The following is a 19,641-nucleotide window of genomic DNA, read 5'->3' on the forward strand; positions in this document are numbered from 1 at the left end:
ACTAGAAATGATACACAACACAAAGCACACAAGCTTCCCCCACCTCTTCTCTAATGCAGATCAGTTAATGACAGCAGAAAAAAATCAAATCAAGGAAAATTCAAATTAGAAAGAACACAATGTTCAAAGTTCCAAATTTAGTGAAACATCTGAAAATTAGAAAAACAAAATGTATTTTATTTAGAGCATTTACACTTGTTGAACCAAGAATTCATCAAAAACCTCAGAAATACTATTTAAATTTAGGAGACTTTACTGCCCCGTTGCTTGGCCTATTTCCTTAGTATACTTTAAATTCATGAAAGGCAAGGATTGTGTATTATTTAATCCTAGTGCCCAACCTAGAGAAGTCAGAGTAATTCTGTTACGGGCAATAGCTGTGTCTTAGGAAAAGATTAGTTTCCTTTATTTTGCCCTGTAGGTTCTAAATGTTGTATAGCGGGCATGCCTTCCATGGAATTTAAGCAGATAGTGCTAAGAAAAGGAGAAGAGGACTGAAAGGTGTGACGGTAAGAATCTTGCAGAAGAGAATGCATAATTTAGGGTTTCTAACTGCAGCCTACAAATCTCTAGAGATGACTACCATGTGAATTTCATTCCCTTGCCACACTGTGACAAATGGTGCCCACCAGTATTTCCCCACTTTGTGGGAAACTGCCTTTGATTTCATGGTTTAGGATACACTTGTATCTGGAGATAAAACAAAATGACCATGAGGTAAGTAAGACTCCCTCTCAAGTCCATCTGTTCTGAGTCCTCTGAGAACTTCCTTTAAAATTCTCATCACTGAGTCTTTCCCTGCCCCTGGCTTCTTCGACCCTCTCTCTCCTCTGTACCCTTTTCTTTCTTAGGAAGCAAACTGCTTCTCCGTCGCTTATCCAGCACCTGCAATCTACTTTTCTCTCCAAGTGTTCTCTGGAACTCACTCTGAGTTTAAACACAAAACAACGCTAAGTGTTCCCTAGCAATTTCTTTAGCTTGTGGCATTTAAGGCCTTTTATAACTGGGTCCAGCCTATCTTTTCAAACACTGCCCATTGCAGATCTAGTCATAGCAGATTACTCTGTGAATCCCAAAATACACCACTCTCTTCCACGCCTTTGCTCATTTGTTCCCTCTGCCTCAAACACCCTTCCTATTACACATAATCTGTATTTCCACTATTACCATGAAAAAGAACTGAAAGTGTTTGTCATCCTGTAGCATCAGCTGTAAAGTATCTCATCTCTTTATTAAAAAAAAATCAAAATCCATACCACAAATAGGTCTTTCAATCAGAGCCATTTCCATATTAAGTTTGAACTTGCTCTCTTCAACTGATTTATGCTGTAAAAACTTTCAGTGACTTGTACAAAATCTCTCAGAAAACCCATAACTGAGTACTACGTGGAAGAGAGCACTCAAGTTCACTAAGGATGCCCCAAAATCAGGCTGCATTTTTATATTTAATAAATAAAAATGAAGGTGGAGGAGGGAAGGTTAACACCAGCTTCTCTGGTTAAACACTACACAGGGAAATAGACTAACATCAGTTCCTAGCCAAAATCAAGACTGGGCTTCTTGATAAAACTGAACCACTGAGAACAGATTGGAGTAAGATGAAAATTTTAATTGTGAAAAAGTACTATTGAATATAAGAGCATAATGCCCCAAAAAACAACCTAAAGAATGTCTTGTAGCATATAACTTAACACCACTTTGTTATATTTTAGATTCAAACCACCCAAGAAGCTTTTAATAATAAAAAATTCAATTTTTATTCAAATAAATTAGGTATATCTAAAAGGCACTTTTAGCTAATTCACGATCTTCATCAGGATTGGCTTTTAATTTATGATAAACTAATATGGCATAAACATTTTAATCTTTAATTATAGTGCCTCCTCATTTCAACAACTCACCCAGATGTTACCTATCTACTTTCATCTTCACACATTTCAAGGATAAAGCACCTCCACAGAATCCCTGTAAACTCTGGCAGTGAACATCTACCCACTTCAGTGTTGTTGTCTAAACCTGTTTGATCAGTGATGCATAGTTTCTGAGCCCACGAGGAAGTCACGGTGGACTTCCCCGATTTCTCTGTTCTCCATCACACATAGTTAAAACCCGGCATGAAATATCTGTATAGCTGTTACTCTCTAGATGAGTTTGTGACAGCAGGACCTGAAATGCAGGTATTCTATTTCTAAAAATCATAAAACTACCATCGATATCTGGGAACACTTTTATCAACAAGGAACTGCTAAAAGTTCACTGCTTACAGCTTTCTGACATCAAATCTAGCTCATTCAACAGTACAAAGAGCCAAACTTCTAGAGATTCCTTTGAGTCCTCTTATGAAAGGGAGCATTTCCTGGCTGTCCTAAATAAACCCAGAACACTGCATTTGCTGTCCTGAGCTCAGCATGCTCCTTAAAAAAAACCAAAAACCCTCGAATAACCAATTCTGCAATATTATGACAGGACTTAACAGTTTTCTGAAGGTCTTCAGCCATATCTTTTCTTCAGTAGATCAGAAAACCATATTGCCATGTGCTGTGAATCTGTTGTTATGTATTATTTTTAATACATAAGAATGAGTTATAACTCTTAGAAAACTGAGGAATTATTTTTTGGGAACAGATTTTTAGAACTGAAAGGAACCTTAGAAACCACATAGTCCTATACTCTCAACCCAGGCCATGCTGCCTCTTGATAAATAGATTAGAGAAAAAAATATAAAACTACCCAGCAAATTAAAGAGCCATGAAGCTATTTCAAGAGTTCACCATTATTCTGTAAATTCTAGATGGAGCAAGTGGTGTGTAATCTTAAAATTATCCAAAGTGCCTTGTAAGAGTATATGACAGTCTAAAGTAAGATGGCAATAACTTGATGCATTAGAAAATACCACGATTGCCTGGCCAGCATGGTTCAGCAGCTGAACATCGACCTATGATCCAGGAGATGGAGGTCTGATTCCCCATCAGGGCACTTGCCTAGTTTTTGGGCTCGATCCCCAGTAGGGGGCGTGCGGGAGGCAGCCAATCAATGACTCTCTCATCATTGATATTTCTCTCTCTCCTTCTTCCTTCCTCTCTCTGAAATCAATAAAGACATATTAAAAAAAAAAAAAAAAAAAGGGTACAAGGGTAGGGTGGTGCGAGTGTTGGGAACACATCATTATACATGCTAGTCTTAAAGTTTTATTTTGAATGAGTTACATAAAACTGCCATATTTCAAAAACTGGGATTTATTATCTATTAATAGCATAATAAAATTGTGAAATATTCTGCTAGAATGGTTCTATATATATTAGATGAAAAAAATCTTTCCCATATAACTTAAATTGAATTTGTATTCTCAGACCTTTTAAATAAAATAAGTATTTCTGATATAAAAGTAAAAATTAAAATGAACTCTGGTAACTATATATTCACCTCACATTCCACAGTGACACAAGTAAATTTACTTATTTATATGGAAGATTACACCCAAATTCAGCACAGGTAAACACAATGTATCTTTCCAACGTAAGCAGATTTCCCAATGCAATTATTAAAAGAACAACAATTAAAAATTTTAAGGAAGTCTTCTTTAAGAGGAGGCTGCTACTGTTGGTCACTGGTCACTTTAAAAAGAAAATGTCTGCAGGCAATTTCATTCTTGAAGTAGATGGATTCTATTAATACTATTTTCTTAAATTAGACAGTACTTTTTGTTTTAAATTTTCTTATTTAGTTATATCTAAAGTATGTTTAATCCAGCAATTAAAATCGAAGGTAGAAAGGACTTGAAATACTCAAAATATAAGTGTAAATTTTATAATTAAATATAATCATTACAACATAAGAAAAATAAAGAGTTCAATTAGAGATTAATTTGAGGCTTTTCTCTTTTCCATTAGAAAAGAGATAATGAAGCCAATTACTTAAGAGACCAATTTTCTGTTTCATGCTAACTAAAATGTGAGTAATAAACAGACCAAGTTTTATTGACAATGTTATTCAAAACTAGGTTAATTAAACTCGTCTGCTTTAAACCAGATGTTTATATGTTATAATGTGAGCAGCATTAAGGAAAAGAAGCTACTACGATTCTGTGCTGGGTTGAGAAGTAGGAAGGAAAAGTAGTTCCACTGGTGAGCCTTTAACTATTCTCCAGTCTAGTGGTTTGCAAAGTGTGGTCCCTGCCCCAGCCTGTGTGGCTCAGTGGTTCACTGGCAACTTATGAACCAGGAGGTCACAGTTTGATTCCTGGTCAGGGCACATGCCCGGGTTGCAGGCTCAGTTCCCGGTAGGAGGAGTGCAGGAGGCAGCCAATCAATGACTCTCTCATCATTGATGTTCCTATCTCCCTCTCCCTTCCTCTCTCTGAAATCAATAAATATCTAAAAAATCAATCAATATCTAAAAAAAAGCGTGGTCTCTGCCTGGACTAGTAGCATCCACATAACCTAGGAACTTATTAGAAATGCAAATTCTTATGGACTACCCCAGATCTACTGAATCAGAAGATGCAAGGAATTGAAAACTGCTCCATGTGAGAAAGACAAAGAATCCTACAAACTTACAAGCACTTGTAAGCATCCTGAGACTGTAACAGCATGCCAGCTACAGGGGCTGTAGTCATCACGAACACTCAGAGAAAGGTCCTATAAGGTGCATTTCATTCTGATCTCAGGTAATGCCACACGTAAGGGTATGCACACCACAGTGCACTGCACATATATGTAGGAGCAACCCTCCTCCCAACTGGCATACAGTGAAAGTCAAACAAAGTACTATATTGCAGCCCATACAATTTCGAGGATCTTCTCAAATGAAGGTCCTCCCTCCCCCAGAGTTAAATGTCAACTAATTTAAACCCCAGGGCTAGTTATCTTCCCAGCTCTTACCAGTTTTCTAGTCCCGAAGCTGGCACATGGCTTTACATAATCTTGTTTCCTAGGTATATGATCTTAAAACACAAACCAAAACCAACATACTTCCCCTCTCACTTTATACTCACAGAAGAAGGTTGAAGTTTTAAAAACAACTTTTAAGAAGTCAAGGAAACCCAGAAGTAGCATATGAAATGAAAGTATTTACTGAATACAGGCACTTGAAAAGCTAGGCTCTAATCCAAGCTAGTCACAAATCCTGTCATAAGGCATCAACTAACAAAGGCCTCTTGACTTCCCAGGGCTTCTCAGAATATCCCATATATCCTACCGAATATGTAATGTAATTCACAAACTATTAACTGTGTTCAAATACAGAATTACTGTGAGGTATTTTATTATACAGGGTGTCCCAAAAACATGTATACACACTTTAACAGCTGATAGCTCAACTGATATTTCTTTCTTTCCAGCCAGACTAAGCTTTGAACAAAGAAAATTTATCCACTAGACTTTTTTATGGGGATTCATAAAAGATTAAGTTTACAGCACAAAACTGGCAATAGCTGACAAATTGAAGCCACACAAATACTGAACGAAATGATTCTTGATGGACTGCAATACCACTGCTTCGTGTTATCAGCAGTGCCTGGACCAGAATGGTCATCAGTATGAAAACAGAAGTTGACACTCAAAAAATTATCCATTTTGTAGATTCTTTTAAATTTTGAAAATGAACTGTATGTTAATAAACAATGACTTTATAATCACTCAAAGTGTGTCTACAGTTTTGGGGGGATACCCGATATGTAATAATAAATTCAGAAATGAAAAAAGTAGAATCATCTAATTCAGAACACACACAACTCTTAGTTAACCAAACCAAAGCTTTGTAGTTCCAATATTTTGAGTTCTTGACAAGAGAAAGCAGAATAAACAAAGTTACCAAGCAACCAGTGATTTTAGAAGCCCCAGTAAGTAGGTATAAGTCACAACAATCAAGGAGCCGGGGAAAAAAGGGAGAGGTTCATAATCTCTCTAAAAAGAGGACTCACTCTACTGCCAATCTTTCCTACTCCACTTCTAAACAGCTCATCAGAGGTAAAGGCACCTTGCAGCTGTTTGCAATGGCTCACATTTGAAAGTAGGCAGTAACAGTGTGGAAATGAAGATGTATCTAACTGACTGTGTTAAGGAAACTGATGCTGACACTCATCTGATTTCCCTGGATAAGAGCCGCTTTGGCTCAGTCACTGTGATCTTAACACTCTCCTAGAGCACCTGTGGACCACTTCACTTTTAAAGGGTTCCAAGTCAGCACAGACAAGAGTGCAGTGAAGGCCTGGGGTGGGGTGGGGTGGAGGCTGGATGGAGGGAGGGTATAGGGGGGAAATGGGGGACATGTGTAATACTGTCAACAATAAAAAATAAATTAAATAAATAAATGATTAAATAAAGGGTTCCTAATCAGAATATTCCTGGAACACAGGCTGCAGACTTTGTGAAATGACTTTGTCAAAAAGAAAACTGAGGTACATAAAGAAGTAAAATTATCACCGTGTTGACAGAACAAGTAACAGGAATGGACAAGAGCTGATACTTGGAGTTTCATTTAGCTTAGGTCATGCAGATTCTAATAACCTATACTGAACAGTTTCTATGAAAACATATATTAGGGTTCAATTACTTCATTCCATAGTGAGGTAACCTCAGCTAATTTTTGAAAAATTACTTCCATAAAATCTAAATGTTTCCTGGAGATCATCTAGCCAGGACTGAACTTACCTTAAGCCATCTGATAGATGGTAAAATAGGAAAAAAATACAGTGCAAAAAATGCCACTGCCCAGTCTAAACTGAACTCAAATTCAATATTACTGTTGGGGTGACAATTCAGTGTTGATTTGTACCAAATTAAACCCTTGTTTAAGAATATAAAAATATTTGCTTTTATGGAAGAAATTTCACTTAACTAGTACTGAGAGATAATGTCATGCTACTTAAGAGGCCTAAAGTATACTGCTATTTCTTCTTCCTGATTCTAATTAGGCTTTTAACACAGTTACAAAAACGTTTTATAGTTACCTAAGGGGAACCTTAAGCACAACAACCACTATCACAAGTTGTATAAAATGTTTCTAATTTAACTATTTCCTAGAATTGGACAGAAGAGCCAATTACTAGCCTACAAGATAATCTCAAAAGTACTCCATAGCACTGCTCATGTATATTTTACCATCAAACTGTATACAGCCTTTGGTATTCAAAACAGAAGTGGGCCCAGCCCACAAAGAACCCAAGTAATGTGACCTTTCTCTTAGACGCATTTCAAGAAGCCTACATCTCAGTTTAAATGCTGTAATCTGATGTGAACTCTTCACTGACAACTAATCCAATGAAATTGACCTGATCACTCACAACTAATCCAATGGAATTTAAAAACTGGTAGAGTCACTAACATCAAAGGTTAGAATTATGAATGAGAATAATGGTTACTTATCCTTTATTCACTAACTTGAAAAGCTGTACTTCTTTCACTTGCTCTGTTATTTTTTAATATATGAGGAAAACAAAAGAAAAAAAGAACCCATTATGTGGACTTACGTTTTGGCTGTGACATCCACATACTGTCCTGGGCGAAAGTGAGCAGCATAAAGAGGGGTGCCTTTATGAAAAGAAAACAATCAATATGAAGTTTGTCCACCCAGAAATAACTTCACTAAACATAAACTACATCCAGGAAGCCTTCTAGATAACAGATTTCAAAAATGGTAGGAGATTCTCTTCTGCAAATATAATCACTGCAGAAAGACCAACTATAAAATAACAAAATTATTCGACAAACATGCTTTAATTAACTACATGGGCTAAAGGACAACATGCCCCAGTCGAGGGACTCGGTACTAGAGTGAGCCAACACACAATTTCACCTGGTCTGAGCTACAGCAAAAGTTAATGTAGACTTAATTTTTGCACTTGTTAGTTTAATTCCATTTAATTGCAAAACCTGCACTTCAAAACATCCTTCTACTACTTGTTAGAATTCAAATTCAAGAGATCAGAGAGCTCTTCTTAAGTATAAAGACATCAAATGCTGTTAATTACATGAACCAATATAATCATATTGCCAAATCTCACTTTTTGACATTCCATGGATTAGGTAAAATACTTTGAAAATTTTAAGTAATACTCTTTATATCAAAGTGCTATGGTTGGTCACTGCCCAATTTCAGGCTATATTTTTTCAAATTCTTCTGTCTCGGTGAGTATAGCTATTCTCCACTTAATGACATGCCAACCTACAAACAGTAAACTTCACATTTTAAAAGATGATGTATTTACTCTGAGCGACTTTTCCAAATGTGAAACTCTCTGTACATTAGAAACAAAGGTGTTCCTCCCTCTTTCACAGAAAACAAAGAGTTCTCTACAGTTCTTTTCGCTGAAAAAAGACTTGTTTGTCCCTTGTGAATCAGATACATTTTTATACTTAAAAATAAATGTTTGGCGCTTTGTACTATAGATTCAGCTTTATTAAAAGGGCTGACATTAAAGAAATCACATATTTGGGTATTTTTACCTTCCTCCCCTCCCTGACCTCAGATTACCTGGCTTAATTGCAGCATTATCTGTTATGCGGAAGACTTTAGTTTTCTGTTTTGGTGGCAATCCAAGTTCTTGGTAAAATTCCAATTTTGCTGGAGATTTCTAGAGGAAAAGCAGCACGCATAAATAACACACTAAATAATAAACGTGGGGTTTAATGCGGAGATCTAACCCAAGTTATTAACACACCAAAAACAAATCAAAGAGCACTCTGTTTCCCTAATGAACAAAGAGCACCCTCCTCCCTTACTGAAGGGAGGTGAGATTTTCATCTATAATCCATTACACGTAGGATCCAACCATGTGCATAGTATAGCTCATATACAGCACATGAAGAAAGGCCTTTGTTCTGTAGTGGAAAGAAATAGAGTTGTGCTTGTATTTGCATTTTCCCTGTATCAAGAACCCCAATCCTGGGAAATTCGACTCTGTCTACTCTGCACTTGTTTCCAAACAGCCAGAAGAAAATGTGCTAGGTCACATTCAAATGCATGACCACAAACTTCAAAGTCAATCCTAAATGTGGCCTGGCCAACCTACATTTCCCTCCCCTGGGTTAAATCCTCATACTCTCCAAGACAACCATGTCACATCCCCTTCAAAGTCCTCCTACACTGTTCCCTTCTCCTTTCCCCTTTGAGCTGATCATGTTGCTTCTTATTTCACTGAAAAAAAGTAGAGGAATCAAGAGTACTTCCTCACGCTCTTATCACCCAATCCACCTAACTGCCTGCACCACCACTTACATACTGTCCTCCTCCCTCCTCACTCGAGGTTGTCCGAGGTGCACATGGGGAGCATTTAGAAAATGCCGATGCCCAGGGCCCTCAGCTTAGAGACTAATTTCACTGGTCTACTGTGGCATCCAGGCGTCAGGGTTTGTGTTTTTTTTAAAGCACTCCACATGATTGTGATGTGAAAAGGGCTGGGAATCACAATGACAGATAAACTGTCCATGCTCTTATTAAAAGCCATATCCTTCCCTGTGTACTCATTCCTAATCTCTCTTGTCTATTTAATAGCTTTACTCCTGAAATTGTCTCCATTGTCTTCTAAATCACTATTTGCCCCCTTCCTACTGAAACATTCCTATTGGTATACAAAGATATCGCAATAACTCATGTTAAAACAAAACTTTTCCTTAAGCCAGCCTCCTTTAGCTAATCGTTCTGTTCCCCCTTACAACCACACTCCCTGAAAGACTTGCAGTCTATTTTCTCTCCCCTCTTCTCTCAATTCAACTTTAATCAGCTGCTTTCATCCCCTAATACTCAATAGAAAGGACCTGTCAAGATCACCAGTGTGTCCATGTTGTTAAATACATTGGTCAATACTCATTTTATTGGCTCCATCAGTAATGCTTCGCACGGGTGACAACTCTCCTTGAAAGACTCACTCAGCTTCCAGTCACTACTCTCTGGGTTCCCACATTTGTAGCTTCAATCCCAAATTCTACTCTGAACTACAAATTCCTATGTCCAACTGCAAACTGAGTATCTCACTTTGATGTTGTACAGTAACATCAATTTTAACCAGTCTAAAATTGCACTCGATTCCCCACTTCCCTGACAAGCCTGCTTTCTCTTGTCTTCCAAATTTCAGTGGCAACTCCATACTTCTGTTGATGGACCAAAAATCTCATGGTCACCTGTGACTTTCTTCTTTCTCACATCCCATGTCCCAACCATCAGCAATTCCTGTAGACTTTATTGAAAATATAGCCCACATCAACTATTTCTCACCCCTCTCCACTCAACCATCTTTTGCTTGCATTCTATCAACAGACCCCTAAACTAGTCTCCAAAATTCCATATTCCTGACCCCTGGTCTGTTCTCCATGCACAGGCTGCCATGTTCCTTTTAAAACTCAAGCTATTTCATGTCTCTACAATGGCTTCCACCTCATGCAGAATCAAGTCCTAAGTCCTTATCACGGTTTACAAAGTTCTATACAATCTGACCTCATCCACTGCTCTTCTCTTGGCTCATGCTGCTTCAGGTACAATACATTCCCTTCCAGTCCAAGAACACATTAAACAGTGGCCTCGGGTCCTTTACACATACGGTTCCCCCTGCCTGGAATGCTTTTCTGCCAGATTTTTGCATGACTTGTTCCCTTACTTTATTCAGGTCTCTATCCAAACATCAACTTCCCTTCCCTGATCACTCTATCTAAAATAGCACCACTTTCTGTCGCTCACAATCCCCCAGCCTACTTTATTAGTAATAAAAAATAGACAAGATAAACATCTTGACCTAAATAACTACAGACTGCAACATAAAAAGAAAAAATGTAATACACACTTTTTGATTGTCTTCCAATTTCACTAAGATTGAGTACTTCAATTCTTTTCTTTTAAAAATAAAGTATCACAAAGCTAGTTAGGTATCATTTGTGAGAAAAACCAAATGCTCCAGTTGAGTTGAAACTAGCGGCAGTGTAACAAAGGTGTGGTGTGTGTTTTTTTAAACTTCCAAACAATTTCAAAGGCAATTTAAAAGACTGACAGCAATGTCACACTTGGATAATCCCATCTATGAGACTGCATTTCCACCCCCCTTCAAAGTTTTCGACAATTATCCTCTCACAATGAAAATGCTTCTCTGCTCCCAAGATGAATTGATTTAATCAACTTTAAGGCTACTTAACTTGCTTATTCAAAAATACTATGTATCATATCAGCTTTTATTTATAATAAGGTACAAAAATAGCAAAAGCAAAGTGACTCGAATTTCTTGGAGGCATAAATCTTTTACAGATTTAAAAAACAACAGTTCTAGCCCTTGTATAAACAAAATTGATTCAACCAATTTATTTTAGAATGCTTAACTATTCACTACTTTATATTCATAGGTCTTTCTCTCTCTCTCTATCTAAAAACCCTCCACAATCAATCTACTTGCAGTTTCCCTAAGGGTTATAATATGCAAGAAGTCTGTATACTTTCAGTTTTATTTTTTTCTCCCTTTCTGAATCAAAATGCTCTCCTTACAAAGAATTCTAATACTTCATTTTCACAAACTATTCTGAAGAAAGTTGTTCAGAGACAAAGCTTTTTCTTAATATAATAATACATGTCCTCCGGACCCAGAACATCAATGTCTTGAAGAATAAGAAGGGCCTCTGTAGCACTTCCTACACTAGAGAAGTGAGTAGTTTTAACAGTTTATGTTCTGGGTTTAGAGCATTTCTGTAATATTTTAGTTATTAGTATCACATTAATAAAGTTCTATTTGTAAGACATCATCACTAAGTAAAACAATAAATTGAGCTGGCAAGTACTTTTCTTATTTTAGAACTTTGACTTTTTTCTTGAAAACTAAAATATGAGAGAACCAATTTGAGACTTTTAGAACTGGGAGAGAATTTAGAGACCATCAGGACCAATCTCCTGTTTTCATGGGTAAGAAAAGAGATGTTCAAAAAAGTGGAGAGAAAGAGCTAATGATAGAGATCAGAATTAGAGCTCAGCTCTTTTGACCCTATGTCCACTCGTTTTTCCACAATCTCATGGTTGTGAGGAAGTAATGTCCACAGATCTATTGAAGCAGAATGGATTACCCCACCATGATGCTTGATTTATAAATATCAAGGCCATAAAGCTGTGAATTTACAATAATTGGTAATAAAAATAAAGATGATGGTGCTAGTCACTATAAAAACACAGAAATACAATCAATTAGAAAACAGTGGCATCTATTAAACCAAAGAATCATTCACATGATTGACATAAGGCGGCATATATTTATACAGTTAAAAATTCAAACATTTGACATTTAAAAAGAAGTTTCAATATATACCTCATTGTGCTTTTAATTACTGTGGAATTATTTGAATCTTGAAATTATTAGTCAATAAACTGTCAAGAATTAATAGCTATAAAACTTTAATGAAAAATAAGTTATACTATCACAATATGCAAAACCAGCTAACTTCTCTAGTACTTATGAGACAACTCCACCTGGATTTTCTCTACACACTTCAAACATATCTTTCCTCCCGCTTCCCTTTCTTTGTCTCTATTCCAGGTTACAGCATAAGCACTGACTTAGTTGTTTAGTGAGAAACCGCTCTGTGCCTGAGTCCCCTAACCACACATTCATACTCACCCCATCTTTTACATATCCCTGCTCCTTCCAAGCCCAATGCAATGCTCTGTAGCCTTTATCAACTCTCCCCTAGTGCTTAAACCAATCTCCTAAATGTTCTTCCCCCTCTTTCCAGATTCTTATCACTTATTTAACCAGGTAACAATTTGACCCTCTTACTACCCTGGTTAAAGAATTCGGAAAGCTCCTTGGAGCCTACAGGGTGAAGTCTAAACTCCTTAGTCTTCTATCCTGACAGTTGTGCCTTTACCACCTTCCCCCCTGGCCCCACACCCACACACTAAGATTGAGACACACCACACTTCTCTTCCCAAGCACACATACTCTTTCAAACATCTCTGCTTCTACAGAGGCCATTCCCTCTGGTATGCCTTTAACACATTCTCCTTTCTGGTCTTCTACCTGTGAAACCTCAGAGGATTTGACCAACCAGAAGTGGTCATCCCCCATTCTGTGCTTGTTGCATTTACAATACTATATTGAGGTAGCTGATTTACTTGTCCATCTTCCCCATTCACGTATGTGTTCCCAGAGGGTGGACATCAAGTCACAGTTAAGAAAGTAAGGTTCTGGAGTTTGCTTGTCACTCTGCCTCTTATCAGTGGGTGGCCCTGAGTGAATTATTCTCTTTAGTCTCAGAGGCTGAAAAGATCACTTAATAAATGTAAAGGCTTAATGCTTACGTACCAGGCATGTGATTAAGTGCTCAATAAAAGTTACCTATGACAGGGAAACAGGAGGCACACAAGCATTTGCTAGTTTTGAGTTGCATAGTATAGGTTGTATCCTAATTTCCAACCATGTTCATTTCATAAACAATTTACAATGAAAAAGTTTATCTTAAAGATAAGCAATGTTTTAATAAACCTAAAGATGTTTCAGTATTCATTAGTGAAAACTATCACTATTTCTAGAAAGGTATACTCTGCTTTTAATCATCCAATTAAGCATACTAAGCATTCTATTAGTATTCTATTTGGGAAAAAATGCTTCATTTGAAAAATTCTGATGTGGGTTGGTATACAGCTTTCTCCAAAACACTGAAAGCTCCTTCTATACAAAACTGCCCTGGCAGGTGTGGCTCAGTTGGTTGGAGCATTGTCCTATGCACCGAAAGGTCTCGGGTTCAATTCCCAGTCAGGGCACACACACAGGTTGCGGGTTTGATCCCCAGTAGGTGTGTAAAGGAGGAAACCAATCAATGTTTCCCTCTCACAGCAATGTTTCTTTCTCTCTCTCTCTCTAAAAATCAATAAAAACATATCCTCGGGTCAGGATTAAAAATAAATAAATAAATAAATAAAATATACAACATTAACCCCCACATGCTGTTGGCATCAACTGTTGAAACAATTTAAAAAAAAAAAAAAAGGAAACTAAACATAAGATAACAAAATAAGCAAAAAGATTATTGCGTGTCTGTTACAAGCCAGGGACATTTGAAAATTCTCATGTAACCCTGGTAACAAACCTCTTATATCAGCAGTATTTTTATCCCCATTTTATAGATAGGCAAATACTACAGCTTATGAGGTAAAGTTACTTGCTCCAGATAGTGAGATGTACTGGAACAAACTCAGTCTCTCAGACTATGGGGCTGACTCCAGGGCTCAATGGCTCTACTAGCCTGCCGCTCCCACTCCCTCAATCTATCTCATGGACAAATACAAGTTTGTGGCAATGGAATATGCTCAAAACTTACAGATTCAGGTCTGAAACTAATAAAATGTACTATTCAAGGAATGAAAATACATCCTTACATGGAAACGGGATACAGTTTTTCCTCCTACAGTTAGGGCTGCCATTTTTCCATCATGGTTTTCCTTTGGAGTATACTGTAGGACATGACAGTCTTGTACCTAAAAACACAAACATTAAAAAAAAGCAAAGTTTGTGCCAAAATACATTTTAACATTACACATCAGTCACACTGAGGCCCAAGGACAATTAGGATTTCCCTAAAGTTACTTATCTCATCATTCCTCTAACACCAACCAAATCTTAAAATACAATAACCTTTGAAAAAAAGTGTCAAATACAACACATAAAAAAGTGCATAATATGCATAGCCCATGGACACAGATAATAGTGTGGTGAAGGCCTGGGGTGGGGTGGGGTGGGGTGGGGGCTGGGTGGAGAGAAGAAGTGGGGGGAAAATAGGGGACATCTGTAATACTGTCAACAATAAAAAATAAACTTTTAAAAAAGTACATAAAACACAAATATATAAGTATTTATAAAGAAAATATGCACATAACCACTACCAGTGTCAATAAGTAGAATTCCTAAAATATCTGTGACTCTTCCCAATCACTCCTCACCCTTTTCTTCTTTTTCAAACCTCTAGAGCAGTGGCTCTCAAAGTATGGTCCCCAGACAAGCTGCATCAGCATCATCTGGGAGCTAGGTGGAAATGCAGGGCTCAGGCCTCAGCAGAGACCTACTAAATCAGAACCTGTGTGTTTCAGAAGCCCTCCATGTGACTCTGAGGCACACTGTTTGAGATGCACTACCCTAGAAATAACCACTACTCTTGACATTTACGGTCATTCTTTACTTACTTTTCTTTATAATTACTACCTTTGAAAGTATTGCTTAATAATGTAGTTTAGTGTTGTCTGCTTTAAACTTTATATAAATGGAATCAGATTGTATGTCTTATTCCATGTCTTACTTCTTTCACTCAAGATTACATGTGTAAGGTTAATCCATATCGTTGCATGTAGCTCCATCTGTTCCTTTTCATTGCTATCCAGCATTCCAACACATGAATACACCATGATGTACCCATTCTACCACTCATGGACATTTGGATTATTTCTAGTTTTAGAATATTAAGAGTAATACTGCTATAAACATTGTTGTACAGTTATCATGGTGCATACTTGTTTAAATCTTCTAGTAACCTTCACAAATGGAATCAATAGACTACAAGGTTCACTCATCTCAACTCTACTACATAAGGCTAAATTATCTTCTGAAGTGGTCATACCAATTTACAATTCTATCAGTCATTCCTGAAAGCTCCCAAAGGTCCTTAGAGTTCTAGAAACCATAATCCTATCCTTGATCATTTAGAGTCAATAAAAATTTACTAAGAGCTTGTAGGTTCCTTCTGCCTATTAGCACTCTAAGCACTTATGTGCATGAGCTCTTATTTTAATTACCATCACCTGCCTAAAAAGTTGTCTAAGGCTGGGCCCCTAAGATAAACTGAGTTGTCCAAAGTGATCTGCGGAATGATGGTCTCCTAACTTTATCAGTGGTCTTTTTATAATAATTATGATAAAGACAACAACAGCCGACATTTGTTGAATATTTAATACTGTTTTACATTTTAAGTGCTTGATATTTATCACCTTGTGCAAACCTCACAATAACCTTTTGAGGTAGATCATAATTATTTCTTTTATAAAATAGTATATATTTTATAGATGAGACACAGCACTCCAAAGAACACAGCTAAAGAATGGCAGAACCAAGACTTGAAGCCAGGTATTCTGGTCCTAGGGCTCACATTATTGAACATTAGAGGAGTTTACCTTATCTCAGAGAACAAAAGGCTGCTTCCTATGACAAGAGTGTTACATTCTGAGTTGGCAAAGAGATCAAAATTATTTTGGAGTTGAAAGACCTTCATAATGAAAATAAGATGGAACCAAGATTTTTTTCTGACTATGAATTAAATTAGTAGATCTGTGAGGAGCTAGATTACAATCGTTACAATCTTTTATTGTTTACTGCCCCAGTTATCCCATGCCAGTAGCAAGAAGGCCACCACTCAGGTAAGAGTAAGAACATTCATTGAAACCATTAGAAGTGAAGTTCTTTAACAGTATTTATGTTCAACATTAACTTATTCATCATATAGTTACGAGTTTCAGGGTACAAATATTGCCCATTTAGGTTTACACAAATAAATCTTGGCACACATACAGATACTACATCTCCTGTTTCTTACCTGAAGTAATGTGGCCACGTGCTTTCGACCATCTTTGGTCCATAAAGGCATCATGCCCAGCTTCACTGCTACAACGCCTACTCTAGCAGAACCTGGCAATTAAAAACAAATGAACATTAACAAGAGCTTTTTCAACATTTGCCAACACGATGCAACAGTATTTCCTAAATCGTGGTTTCAAAATAAGGAGCAAGCAAATAAGAAACATGCTGATATATTCATAGAGTAAAACACAAATGTTCCTTACAGATGTAAGCGCCTTCAAACATGCCTGACATAAGATATTGGTACTCAATAAATTTCTGTATACAGAACAAATATAAGAGACCTGTACAAAATAAACAGTTAAATGGTTTTAAAATAGTGGTATTAATACAGGGCATGATAAAGCACTCAATATGCTTTGCTTTTCTAGTATCAATATCAAACTCCATTAATTAGAAAACATCTACCACTCAAATTCTAAAATGTTGGCTGGGGTTATAAGATGACACAAGTGGTCACATTGCTATAATATGTTGGTCTTCACCATGACACAGATTTGTTGCATAAATTGATCAAATTATTCCACTGTACAATTCAACTGTTTTAATAAACCCCAACAAGAGATCACTTTCTCAACAGGAAAGGCCTTATTCTCTTGGTCTGTCCACAGATGGGTTTAGCACTCTACCAGGCACAAAGAGCTGACTCTGGGGTCAAGATAGGCAAACCTGGAGTGTTAGAACATCCAAACTGGAGACATCTGTATAACACAATTTAGATCATACTCTTCCAAATTTTCTTCCCTGATTTATTTTTATAGTCTTTTTATCTGAAGGAAACAAGAAAACATATGCAGAATGATTTTCATTTCACACACAAAACAGCTTCTTTAGTACGCCTTGATATTCACCAGATATTCACTAACAGCAGAATAGGATGCTGGAAATAAAATTGTAAACCAAACCAGAACGAAACAGACGCACTTAAGACATGAACAATAAATTCAAGAGGTGATAAATCTATCAAGCAGCCACTATAATTTTGAATGTGCCAGCCACAAAGTAATTAGGAGAACTCATCCTATACAAAATAACCACCTGGTTCCCAAGGCTGTATAGGCCACGGTTCATCTTTCAGAGGACACAGTTTACTTGCTATTTGGGCTTTATCTTCATCAGAGACCAACTGCTTAACAAATGAAACATTTTCTTCAGAAAGATGCTCATCCCACCAGGTAGCACTCTTGCCATGGAGGCTTCTAACCAAAAGCCAGGTGTCTGTTCTGTAAAATTAAAAATAAAAAACAAACCACAATTCAAGTTTCTCTAGTTACTACACAGAAGGGAGGCCACATGAATTGGAAAGTGTTGTCAGGGTCTTAAGAGAGGCTTGAATTCCATACAAGTGCCCCCCCCCCCCCGCCTTATGATAATAATGGGGTTCACATTTTAACTGTTAATAGTTACCCTGGAGGAAAAGTTCTTCACCTTCTCTTCTGAGGTAAACAGTTTTCTAACAAAGTAGTCCTACATAGACAGAGAAGCCATTTGTACATGAACCTTAAATAGTTCATATCCAGTAGAAAAGATGGAATATGGAACGCTGACCTTTCTAAGCTCAATTCTTCCCTGCAATGATACTGCCTAGGCTCAGTGTGGTGAAGGAACTGGATGTGTAAATTTAAAAGGTCTGTAAAGGGCATGACCTTGTGTCAGCTCAACTCTCCAAGAAAGACCTTGGGGGACTGAGGCCCGGGAGGAGGTGAGGAAGTTCTGCAGGGAGGGTCAGAAAAGAAGCAAAGCTTTCTGTAGTCGAATCTCCTTTTGTAGTCAGGTAGATTATTCAGGTCAGAGTCCCAATTTTGCACTTATGGGCAAGTTATTTCCTCTGTCCAAACCTCCGTTTTATCTGCAAAACGGAATAATGATAGTTTCTGTAAAACAGATGATAGTTCTCTCACGTGAGGCTACATGAGCGAAGGCCCCTTAACAGAGCACCTAGTACATAGAAAACGCTCGCTAGTTGGCGAATATTATTTTTGTTGGTGACGCTCGCGGCCAGTCGCCCACAAGCATTAAAAACAAAACAAAACAAAAATCACCCCTTCAGTCCTTTAACGGGCTTCCTGAGAATAACGCTCCTTACTCTTCTATACCTCAGTTCTGGACACAGCCCCTTCCTCCTCCTTCCAGGGCAGGCCCCTCCATGCCCCGCAACGCCACTGCTCGAAGTCGCAGTTTTGCAGGGACCCCACCCCCGCGCCCCCCCCCCGTCTCGCCCACACTCACCTGTTACCGGAGCCCCGGGCAGCAGCCAGGCCCCGGGCGCCGCGGCCCAGCACCTGGGAGCCGGCCTGAGCCAGCCGCCGCCAACCAAGCATGGAGGAGCCTGGCAGGGCTCGGGCCGCTACACTCCCGAGGGGCCCTCCGCTCGGACTTTCGGGGAGTCCCCACGGGGCGGCCAAGGGTCCGCAGCAGCCCTCCCGAAGCCGTCCAGCCGGCTGCCGCCGATGCCCTCCCGGAGGGAAAGAACCGCGGGAGCCCCTTCCGGTCCGCTCCGCAATGCGCTCCGGGCTCCGGGTCAGCCCCCGGAACTAAAGTTCTGCCTCCGAAATAGTCCTACTTTGGTCGGTTTGGCGCGGGGAGGGCGGGGACTGATTCTCTCTCCAGGGCATTTGGGGGGAAAAAGTGCGTTCGGAGTTTAAGCTTTAGAAGAATGCCACGTGCTAGGGACAGGCTTGTTAAGGAAGTGAAATCACTTCTAAATAATCCCTGCTAAGCAGCGCTTGATTTTCTTTTATTGGCTTATGTTCAAAACAGCCCTAAAAGGGGGTTGTTATTTTTATATTATAAATGAGGGAACGCAGACTCAGAATTTGGTGCTGGCCCAAAACAGCACATCTGGCAGATGGGCAGAGCTGCTCTGAAACAGGGCTGGCATGTGTTAGCAATGGAATAGGCCCAGGGGATGGTGTGTGCCTTCCAGGGCTGGGTCATAGAAGGTATTGCTACTTCTGTCCTGGCCTTTCGGATTGCTGCCTATGGGCGTGGTCAGCGGTCATGCCCTGCAGACACTCCAGCAGCCCTGGAGAGAGGCCCAGATGAAGAGGGACCAA

At 38.5% G+C, this 19,641-nt stretch overlaps 1 protein-coding gene across 1 annotated transcript in view; it reads right to left on the reverse strand.

Moving 5' to 3' along the window:
* MRPL3 (mitochondrial ribosomal protein L3) overlaps positions 1–19,017 on the reverse strand; it is a 28,419-nt gene extending 9,402 nt beyond the window's left edge. The window contains exons 1-6 of the mRNA XM_016224382.2: positions 18,815–19,017; positions 17,624–17,808; positions 16,542–16,633; positions 14,341–14,439; positions 8,473–8,572; positions 7,469–7,529 (exon numbers count right to left, since the gene is read on the reverse strand). Coding sequence (XP_016079868.2) covers positions 7,469–7,529; positions 8,473–8,572; positions 14,341–14,439; positions 16,542–16,633; positions 17,624–17,808; positions 18,815–18,906 — 629 coding nt within the window. The 5' untranslated portion in view covers positions 18,907–19,017. The remainder of the gene's footprint in view (positions 1–7,468; positions 7,530–8,472; positions 8,573–14,340; positions 14,440–16,541; positions 16,634–17,623; positions 17,809–18,814) is intronic.
* Between the last annotated feature and the right edge of the window lie 624 nt (positions 19,018–19,641).

The sequence above is a fragment of the Miniopterus natalensis genome, chromosome 15 (assembly GCF_054644295.1).
Source record: "Miniopterus natalensis isolate mMinNat1 chromosome 15, mMinNat1.hap1, whole genome shotgun sequence".
Taxonomy (NCBI): Eukaryota; Metazoa; Chordata; class Mammalia; order Chiroptera; family Miniopteridae; genus Miniopterus; species Miniopterus natalensis.